Source organism: Merops nubicus, unplaced genomic scaffold (genome assembly GCF_000691845.1).
Source record: "Merops nubicus isolate BGI_N331 unplaced genomic scaffold, ASM69184v1 scaffold34437, whole genome shotgun sequence".
NCBI lineage: Eukaryota > Metazoa > Chordata > Aves > Coraciiformes > Meropidae > Merops > Merops nubicus.
Window position 1 is genome coordinate 267 of NW_008620204.1, and position 10,974 is coordinate 11,240.

Below are 10,974 nucleotides of genomic sequence, written 5' to 3' on the forward strand. Positions count from 1 at the left end.
CAAAACAGGAAAAGCAACTGCGGCTTTGGGCGATGGAAAGAGAGGGGGGAAAGCATCATTTCACTATTCACTGCCTCCTGCAGAAGCAGGCAGCGGTTGCTCCCGGAATTAATTAAACATCAGAGTAGCACTAACGATTTCTGTAGGCGTGGAGGCTTTGGCCCGAGGCCCCCCGAGCCCATGGCAGCGCTGGGCACCCCGAGCTGCTGCCCGGGGCCGTGTCCCCTCTGCCCACTGCCCGGGGGGCAGCTGGGTGCTCAGACACTTCGGTAACACCCTGCCAGGAGCCCGGGCCCCCAGGGTTGGGCGGCCTCACCCTCTGCTGTACAAACCTGTCAAAAGCAGCTTCAGAAGGCGCTAGGAAAGGCTGTTCAGAGGCAGCTGCAGGCACCGCAGCTCCTGTCCCGGGGCAGTGGCTGTGACAGGGACCCAGCAGAGCCGGGGCCGGACCCGTGGGATGTGCAGGATGTGATGCTTGGATGCTTCCCAAGCGCAGGGGCAACGCTGCTGACTCTGCAGCTTCTAAAACAGGCCAGAGGAAAACAAAACACCATAAATTGGCAGGTTTAATTTTGCATCAGTTCACAGCGTATTGTTACATTTTTTAAGCTTATAAAACTATTGATCAGAAGCGAGGCAATTACTGCTGCTGGTGGTTAAAGCTGTGCAGCAGGCGATGAGGAGCCCTGGCTGAACACACCCCCTGGGTCACACGGGGGAGGCAGAAAACTTCCCTCAGAGGGAAAGCCCAAAGCCGAGGCTCCTCCACGCCCGCCCACGGGGATGGAGGTCTCGGAACCAGAGTCATGGGTCAATCATGAAAAACCCCAAGATGGGCACAGTTTTGGACATGCTGCTTAACAAGAGGCTAAAATAGGGGACCCCAGGATGTGACCCCAGAGTACCCACAAATGCTTTGCCTCCAGGGGCTTCAAAACCCAGCATTAAATGCAATCACTATTCTCAGACCTATCAAAAACAGGAGAACTTCTTCAGCTACCTTCAAACCATTTTGAGTTGGGCTTTGAAATACCTTCAATAACCCAAGGGAGGTTGAAGCATCTTCCCTTGAAGCAAAACACCCCCTTGACCTCCCAGTCAGAGCCCCTCTCTGCTCCTTAGGATGGTACTGAGCCAGGCAGGTGTCCCACGTTGGTGACACCCCCGTGGTGGCCAGACCTGATCAGATGGGATATTTGCATAGCAAGTTTTGTAGAGAATAAATATCACACTTCAATTTCATGGTAACTTAGGAGGGTTTGCTGGCAAATACCATGGCTCTTACATGGTTCTACCAATTACTGAGCAATTACACGTCACCTAGATCTGGAGGACATACAGTAGCAACACAAAGTATTCCTCCCTGCTTTAAGGAAAAAAAGGCAGTTAATAGAAAACACTCTTTTTTTAAATTTTAAATTATAAACCCCTCCACAATATTCCTATGTGACATCATTAAAGCTCCACATCAATATCAAACCCAAAGCAAAAGCTGCCATCCCATTAACACGTCAGTTGCGGGACGATCAATAAAAATTTACTTTAAACCGCGCCATATGTCGCTCCCCACAAAGTTTTATTATTCAGATTCATCAGTTTGTACCTCAGCCCTCGTGCAATTAAATCCCATTTAGCGGCACTGACCTTCTGATTTGAACTTGTCATTCCTACAGCTGCTTTGGAGTTTAACAGCACTTTTAAATAATGAAAACAAACTGGCTGTGGTTAGCGGGGAGCCCTCCGCCGGGAGAGCCCTCCCGCAACGCAGCCCTGCCGGGGAGAGGGGGAACGGGCAAAAACCAGAGTGCCGGCGAATTTTAACGTGTTGTAGCATATTTATAAACATCGTTAATCACGGATTAGCAGATGGTGATGTTAATTGCACCTGTGGAAGTAACGAGACCTCAAGGTTGATTACATTGACAAAGCGGGACGGGGGCTGCGGGTTCCCCCAGCGCCGCGTCTCCGGCACCCGCTGCTCCCCCCCCGGCCCCGCAGCACCCACCCGCTGCCCTTCACCCCACGAGCTCTGCAGGGACACAGGAGGGGCTCTCTGTCCCAAAGCCCTTCCAGCCTCGGGAATCCTCACCAGGACCCAGGGATGGGTTGGATGGAGCGGGATTTTTTTGGCCCTGTTGATAATCTGTGCCCGAAACTGCAGGCTGGGGTGTGAGCTGAGCTCCTCTCCCAGCCAGCTCTCCCTGGGGCTGGGGCTGTGGGACAGAAAGATTTCTGTTGGCAAATCCAAGGGTAAAGAGGCCAGGGCGTGGAGTGTCTGCTGAACGAAGGAAGACAAATATTTTGCTGCTGCGCTCAGAGATACTTTTGATTATTGAGAAATCATTTTGTGAAGCACAATTACTAAATTTTAAAATCAATTTGGTAAATAAGCCTCTGAAAGTAATCCACGACAAGCAGCAGGGAGGGAAGAATTGACTTTCAAATTACGCACACCCACTTTATTCATATCTAAATATCAAAGAGACTGTATGTACAAACAGAAGCAATCAGGAAGCAAGTTTTGATCTTGGTGATGTACACAAGAAATGACAATTAATGTCCTCCTTTATGATATAAAGCTGGGATTTTTTTTTTACAGTTACATTACAGGGATGATTACAGTCAAGCTTAAGGCTAAAAATAATGAAACACTATAAAATCTACATTTTTAACATTTAAAAATATCCAGGAAATTAACTGGAGAAGCAGGCAATGATGCAATTAATGGATCACATTTATTAGATCAGGGGCAAATCACGCAGCACAAAGCTCCATCTCAAAAGGTGTGAGAGGCCCTTGTGCCCCTCACAGGTCTCAGCCCAGAGCAGGATGGAGCTGGGGCTGAAGGACAAGGCGTTGGCTGTGGTAGATGCCTCCAAAAGGCAGCTGGGTGACAGCAGAGGGGCACCCGAGTGAAACAAGCCAGGGCCAGAAGTGACCACCACAGGAAAGGGGCTGGATGCAAAGGGCAGAGCCCTCTGAGGGGCATTCACTGCACTCACAAAAGTCTGTATTGCAGCTCTCAAGCAAAAAAACTGAGCTGCAGCCCTAGTTACACGCTCAGATTCCTGCCTCTGAACACTCAGCCCTCACGCAGCTCCTGGTGAGCCTTGGCTGCACCCCAGTGCCAGAGGAAGGGGCTCTGGGGACACAGCAGCTGCACTGGGAAGTTCCCCAGGAGCTTCCATCTGCCCCACCCCACTGGGGCACTGAGCTTTCAAGGCTTTTTGGGAGCCTTCTGGAGGTAAAGCAGCTACTCCATAGTCACTCACCTGCCTCCTCACTGGAGGGGCTGAGCACAGCCTGGCAGTGCCTGGCTTTCCTGGTGAAGTGCCTCCACTGTGAAAGTGCTGCTCAGGTAAATGAAAAAAAAATTAAGAAAAAAGGAGAAACTGCAGCTCCTGTGGAAGCAGAAATAAGTACACTTACCCACCGGTCAGGAAGAAAGGCACAGCCCTATCCCCACCCCTGCCGCTCAGAAGGGAGGGCTCCGTTTGCCCCAGCGCTGAATCCTCCCTCTGGAAAACGAGCAAACCTGAGCCACGGGCCCCCTCTGCTGGGGTCCCCTCTGCTGCGGGAGCAGCCTGGCTGGGCTGCAGCCTCCCTGCCATGCAGCCTTATCTCAGCACCACAAAAAAAGAAAAAAAAACAACCAAAAAAAGGCACATTCGCCCCACAAAACACAAGAGCTACAGAACGGCCCAGCAACGCACCAGTGCACTGTCACTGGGTGACCAGCTCACCTCCAGACTCGGGCAGCACAGTCCTGCTGCCACCACAGCCACCCCTCCCGAGGGACCTGGGGTCTGTCCTCTCCCCTGGGGATGCCCAAGGGGCAGACACGGCCCAGACTCTCCATCACAGCCACAGTGAGTGCTCCACACCCCTCCAGAGCTCCGTGGCCTGTCCCTGTCCCCCCATCCCGGGCTCCTGGGGTGTCCCCAGCCCTGCAGCCACGCACTGGCCAGGCCCTCCCAGGGACACCTCTGGAAAACCTCCACATCCACACACCGGCTTACAGACTTCATTTAGCTCAAAGGAAAAGTCCTAATTAGTCACTCTGAGTGATTTACTTGTTCATTTGGAAGGGGGGAGGGGGGAGACTAAGCTGAATTGTTTGAAATTATCCCTAAAGGGCACTGTAAATTAAGTGTTAATGAGGAATCCTATGCAAAGGGCCACAGTAGCTAAATAAAATAATTAAGGTGCTAAGTGATAACATTCATTTGGTTCTCAATAATTCAGCCAGCCTGGTTTTCAACCGGGATATCTGCACATGAGGCCACCCTCACCCCATCCTCCATGCCATCAGTAGGGATGGTGGTGCTGAGGCAGCTCAGCATCCTGTAGGGTCAGGCCCATCACAGAAAGGAAACTTCCCCAGAAGAAACCAAGCTCCTGACTCCCCTCCCCACCTGGAGAGGTGTTGTGTCCCACTGCCCACACTGGACTGATGTGCCACACAGAAAGGAGACTCCAGTCCACACCCCACCTGTACAGCGGCTTTATTTCACTGCGCGGCCTCTCGCCCACAGCCCAAACTGTGTCCCCAGCAGGAGCCACGGGCAAGGTGCCCTGTGCAGAACACTCAGCAGTGCCAGCCACCACGGGGCACGTCACTGCAGCACAGAAGGGTTTGGCTGCCTGCTCTCTGAACTTGTTTTTCCTGCCCTGCTGACGGCAGCTCCTGGGCCGTGCCGGTGTGAGCTCAGTGCTGGTGGCACCACGGGGCACTGGGGCTCTCCCTGGAACCCGTGGTGATGGTGGAGACCCTGGGGAGAGCACTTCCATACCCACACCTCCAGAGCCCTGCCACAGACCACCGTGCAGCTTAAATACTGGTTCAACCACCGTGCCTCAGCCTCTGGCTGCAGATGGAGTGCAGGAGAATACCTGCAGGACAGAAGAAGAAAAAAAAATGACTTTTTTTTTTAAACCACAAGAAAACTGCTCTACAGGCTTGGCTGTTTGATTTTTAACTACAGAAATTCAGACTAGGATGCCTCTGAGCTCAGAACTGTTCTCACCTGTAGCAACAGAGACGTTGAGCGACTCCATGCCGGGGTGAAGCGCCCTGCCCGGGGCTATGGTCAGCAGCCGGTGGCACAGGAGCTGTGTCTCCAGGGAAAGCCCATCACCCTCACTACCTGCAGAAAAAGGACACTGCTCAGCTCAGCTCCCAGCTGCTGCCACGTCCCTTCTCCCCTGCCCCAGGCAGAGTTCTTGCTCATGCTCTGTCACAGCTACACCGTCACCTCTGAGCTCGCAGCAGCTCCCAGCAACAGCCAAGAACTACGGGAGGCAAGACGGGCACCTCACCCACCCTCCCTCCCCAGATCTGCCCCCCAGCCCCTGGCGTGGTTTTGAGGAGTGTCTGTGCAGCACACCTGTGTGCACACTGAGGCACAGAGCCTTGCAGTCTGTGTGTGAAGAGCCCCTGGGCAAGTGGCCACGGGCTGCTGGCAGAGCCACAGGGCAGGCAGGGGGGCCCAGGGCCCCCAACGTGCTCCAGCAAATCCCCCTCCCTGCTGACAGGGGCTGGTTCAGCCTTCCCAGCCCACGGCACCACCAGCTGGGTGCAACTCAGGAATGCAGACAGTTTAACCAGAGGCTTCAATTGATTAGTTGTTAAACCATCCAACAGCCCTGATACGTTTGGGCTGATACACTGGTGAAACAGAGTTGAAATCTATCCCAGGTCATTAGGAGTTGTTTGACTCACACTGTCACAAAGGGAAATGGAAAGGGAGAGGCTTTAAACAATCCAGCACGCAGACAGGGGAAAATGCAGAAGACCACAGACCTCCCAGTCTGCTCAGCTCCCCAGAGAATTCCTCCACATTGATTATTTAGCTACAGACAGCTACAGGGCTGCCAGAGCAGCCAGCTCATCTCAGAGACCTCACCCTCTGGCAGAGGCAGAGCACACCCACAGCCCAATGCTCCCCTTCAGCAGCTGTGTGCCAAGCATGGCTGAGGCCCACACTCAGCTCACCTCGAGGGAACATGCTCACCTGCAGCTTGACCAGCCCACACAGGTGCTCCAGGGACTTTCTGTGCCACAGGAGACTCACTAAGGCAAACGAGCTCCCTGCCGGGCTGCACTGCCACACAACTCCTCCCCTGGGGCCTGCTCCAGCTCCCAGCTGCACTCCACCCCCTGCTCACACAGGCTTGGAAGGTGCCACTGCTCCCACCTCACTGCCTGGAGGCTGAAGCCCAGTCTCATGTTTGCTGGGCTGAGCTAACTGGCAAGATGTGTTCAGTGCAAGCAGAAGAATGCTCTGCAATCCTGCATCCCCTTCCCCCGTGACGTAAGCCACGCTGGCAAAAGCCTCCTTTGGCTGGGGTAAGTGAGCCTTCAGAACACTCAAATCCCACCCTAACTGTTATTTTCTTCCTTCTTTTTTTTTCAGCTGGAAGTGCAAGGCCTGGGTGAGTTACCCAAGGTGACAGGGGCAGCCTGGGTGGCAGGAGGAATGGAAGCCAGGCCTCCCAGGGCCCAGCCTCTTCATCACCACACTGCAGCTCTGTGGGGATGCTCTGAGAAAAAAAAGAGTTTAAAAAATTATCCTATTTTTCACAGAACAGTTTTACTCCTGAGAATCTCAAAGCACACTCTTGTGGGACTCTCCAGCTGGGACAGCTGCTATTGCCAGAGGCAGGCCAGCTCCTGGAGCAATCCCCTCCTCTCTGAGAAGGGTCTCACGATTCCTCATAAAGGCAGCGACTGTGCTTCCAGCTTTTACAAAGCTTTTTATGGCTCTGGCTCCTTAAAATAATTAGGAATCATAAATTCAGGGCAAAAAGACTTGCACAGAGTGTGACACGAGGGAGTATTGACTGAATCACATTAAATCCTAGTTTACATGGGTGAACATAACACCACTGCAGATCTCCAACTTCCATCCCTCAACTCTGGCCCTCGCTGACGGGCCCCAAAGACAGGAGGAGCTGGAGCTGGGCTCAGGTTTGGGTGCATGGGACAAGAAAGACACTGAGGTGCTGCAGCAGGTCCAGAGAAGGACAAGGAAGCTGGTGAGGGGCCTGAGGAGCATGGCTTTGTGAGGAGCAGCTGAGGGACCTGGGTTTATTTAGTCTGGAGAAGGAGGCTCAGGGGAGACCTCTACAACTCCCTGAAAGGAGGCTGGAGTGAGCTGGGGTTGGTCTCTTCTCCCAAGGAACCAGCAGTAGGATGAGAGGCAATGGGCTGAAGTTGCCCCAGGGGAGGTTTCCGTTGGATATTAGGGAGAATTTCTCTCCTGGCAGAGTGGTGAGGCCTTGGCCCAGGCTGCCCAGGGAGGTGCTGGAGTCCCCAGCCCTGGAGGGGTTCAAAGAACATGGTTTAGTGGTCATGCTGGTGTTGGGCTGATGGCTGGATGTGATGCTCTTAGAGGTCTTCTCCAGCCTCTTGATTCTAAGTTGAAATCCAGGCAGAAGCAGCCAGGCTGGCAGTTCAGAGAAATCAGCAAAATGAGCAACTCAGGAAAAGCACAGACTCCAAGAAGAGCCTCAAACCCCAACCTAAAGACTGAGCATGAAAGAACAAATTACCCAGAAGCTCCTGTGGCTCAACTGCTGCCCATCTGCTCCTGCTCACACCAGGCCCTGTGTCCACAGGGCAGCAGCCTGCCTGTCACCTTCAGCAGCAACTCCAGTGCACACCTTAAACTGGGCTGCCCAAACCACTCCCAGCCAAGGTGCCAGGAGGGTGAATTCAAGTCTGCAAACATTTACCTTAAAGACAATTCTGGTGACACCAGGAACCTCCCTCCCCTGCAGATGGTCCCTGCTGCAGCTGCATATTCAGACTGAGGATGTTTCTTCAAACCACCTCAGCACCAGACAAGTGTAATGTTCAATTTTCTTTTCAGCCAAGAGTTAGTGCTCAGCAGAGAGTTGAATCATTACTGCTGCAAGGTCCAGGAGCTCTCCTCATGCATCTACCAATCAGCCTCCAGTCTCCCTTGGCAAAAGGATACTTGGACTTTTTCCTGGAGAAACCTCTCATAACTCAAGGTAACAGCAGCACTGCCACTCTCAGCCCTCCCCTTCTCCTGGTGCTGCTGTTGTTTCTGGGATGCACTCCTCTGTGCTCCACCAGCAGTGCTGCCAGCCTCCCCACCCCCTTTGTGACACAGCTCCTCACAGCCTGTAGAGGTGCCAGATTTGTGGTGTTGTCTTGTCAGGATTTCTCAAGTTCAATAAACGTTTTAATTAAAGGAATGTCTTCTGTGCCAGGAGAAGCAGAGCAGGGGCAGGACTGCAGCCCCTGGGCAGCTCACTGCCAGTGTGACACTGCTGCCAAGTGCAACAGCTCCAGGCAGCTCCTGTGCCAGGTGCCCCCGTGCAGTGGGGGCTGCAGCACAGCCACACCAGCCTGCCTGCAGCAGCTCTCCTGGGCAGTCCCTCTCTCCAGCTGCCACCAGGCCACCACTCTCCTTCTCTTCACCTTCTGGGGGGCTGCACGAGCCCAGAGGCTGCCACCAGGAGACATCCTTTGCCAGCAGCCTCTGCACCAAGAGGGGCAGAAAGAGAGGGCTCTGCAGGAGTCACCTGGGCTGGGTGCTCAGGAAAGCAGCACCCAGAGCTCACACAGCTCTGGCTGGGAGCAGGGCACCCCTGAGCCTCTGCCTGGCACCGCAGCACCCACCAGCTCCTGCCTTCTCCTAGGCCTACAGAAGCAGCCACTGCCTGCTCTCTGTGGTGCTCTCCCTGCCACAAAGCCCAGCTTTGTTTCCAGACCATCCCAAACACAGCTCCTCATGCTTCTCCCCAGGCCTGGCCACAGAGGCAATATGTACTCCTGGTTTTCCAAGAGGAGAAGTGACACAGCACAGCCAGGGCCCAGCTCACCACAGCCCAGGCACAGCACGAGCCAGCACCCACCTCCTGGGCTCCTGCTTGGGCTGTGGGTGCCCAGCAGGGACAGCCCAGGGGCAGGGCTCCAGGACACAACACAGACCACCCAGGGCTGCCCTGGCACTGACACCTGCCACCCAGGCATCAGCACAAACGGGTTTCTTCTCCCACCCCCTACCAGGGACTTCTTGGCTCCCCCTCTTCCTCTGGGTCCCCATTTCATTCACAGCCAGGTCCTACAAGAAAGCTGGGGACAACCTTTTGAGCAGGGCCTGTTCTGGCCAAACGAGGAATGATGGTTTTAAACTAAAAGAGGAAGAATTAGACTAGATAGAAGGAAGAAATTCTTTACAGAGGGTGGGGAGCCCCTGGCCCAGGCTGCCCAGAGAGGTGGTCGCTGCCCCATCCCTGGAACCATTCCAGGTGAGGCTGGATGGAGCTCTGAGCAACCTGCTCTAGCTGGGGATGTCCCTGCTCAGTGCAGGAGGGCTGGACTAGGTGACCTTTAAAGGTCCCTTCCAACCCAAAACATCCCATGATTCTATGATTCTAGTACTTGTAGCTCAACTTTTCTTTCCCAGCCCAACGAGTGATGTAACACAGCAGACCTCCAGATCTCCACCCTGACCATTCCCTCACACAAGCTCTTCCACCACACCCCCAGCTCTGCAAACTGAAATACCTATTACTATAACCACGGGTTTGTTCCACTGAAACTCTGAGCAGCTGATGACAGGAACGTTCTCCACGTCCTCATGCTTGCTGACCGTGCCCAAAACTTCCCAGCCTTCTGCAGCTTTAGCCTAGAAAGGGAAATAAAAGTTAAAAAATCACCTGCTTTTCAAGATTAAAATGAAAATATGCAACCAAAGACACTGTTGGGGGATTCTTTAAAGTTTTCTGGGTTTTCTAGCTTTTTGGCATCCCTTGAATTTTTACAACTAGTACACAAACCGAAAGAGAAAAGAAAGAGAAAAGAAAGAGAAAAGAAAGAGAAAAGAAAGAGAAAAGAAAGAGAAAAGAAAGAGAAAAGAAAGAGAAAAGAAAGAGAAAAGAAAGAGAAAAGAAAGAGAAAAGAAAGAGAAAAGAAAGAGAAAAGAAAGAGAAAAGAAAGAGAAAAGAAAGAGAAAAGAAAGAGAAAAGAAAGAGAAAAGAAAGAGAAAAGAAAGAGAAAAGAAAGAGAAAAGAAAGAGAAAAGAAAGAGAAAAGAAAGAGAAAAGAAAGAGAAAAGAAAGAGAAAAGAAAGAGAAAAGAAAGAGAAAAGAAAGAGAAAAGAAAGAGAAAAGAAAGAGAAAAGAAAGAGAAAAGAAAGAGAAAAGAAAGAGAAAAGAAAGAGAAAAGAAAGAGAAAAGAAAGAAAAAAGAAAGAAAAAAGAAGTCATTTTCCTTCTGGTGTTTATTCCAGTTCAGCAAGCAAGCAATCAGCAACTAAAACACACTTTTTTTCCCCCAAACAACAGTTCTAGGGAGGCTTTTGCCAGAAAAGCATCCAAGGAGAGCAGTGTTAAAGAAATCAGCATCAGGCTGACCCACAGAGCAATGCAGGGTGAGTTCTCCAGTGCAGGCTCAGGCACCACCAGCCCACAGCAAGGTTCCAGACACAAGCCCACGTTTCCAAACCCGGATGCCAAAAATGAGCTCCTATAGAAGGCAGGGCACTCGACACTCAGTGCCTCACACAGCCAGGGAACCAGCCTTCCCTCCTGCATTGAAAAGAGCCTGAATTATCTGGCTTGGAAATGCACTTGAACAATGAAAGAGCTGCTGCTTCTTGCCAGCTTCACCTCCTGTGGAACTGGCACTCTCTGCACTCTATCAGGTTGCCAGCAGCCAGGCACTGCAGAGGGGCAGCCCAGGGAACCTGGGTCCCATTCAATGAACTGCTGAAACGGCTCAAAACGTTAATAATTCGAGTTTTACAGTAACAAAGTGATCCTTCCAGCTGCTTCAATCCAATACCAATGTCTTTTACCTATCTTTTGTTTCAGTGCCATGCCCAGCTCCAGCTGCCCCAGCCCCACTGCAGAGCTGGACACCTCCCGGTGTCTGTTTCGGGTGCAATCCCGTTTTTTCCCCTGCATTCCCTCTCCTCTTGCAGCCGGTGCTGCGGAGG

General features: G+C 52.5%; 1 protein-coding gene across 1 annotated transcript in view; it reads right to left on the minus strand.

The window, feature by feature from the left end:
• Positions 1-4,843: 4,843 nt before the first annotated feature.
• The window catches only part of MRM1 (mitochondrial rRNA methyltransferase 1 homolog (S. cerevisiae)), a gene marked incomplete at its 5' end in the record, with an annotated part of 7,751 nt that continues 1,620 nt past the window's right edge, over positions 4,844-10,974 (minus strand). The window contains 3 exons of the mRNA XM_008944051.1: positions 4,844-4,893; positions 5,028-5,147; positions 9,545-9,665. Coding sequence (XP_008942299.1) covers positions 4,844-4,893; positions 5,028-5,147; positions 9,545-9,665 — 291 coding nt within the window. The remainder of the gene's footprint in view (positions 4,894-5,027; positions 5,148-9,544; positions 9,666-10,974) is intronic.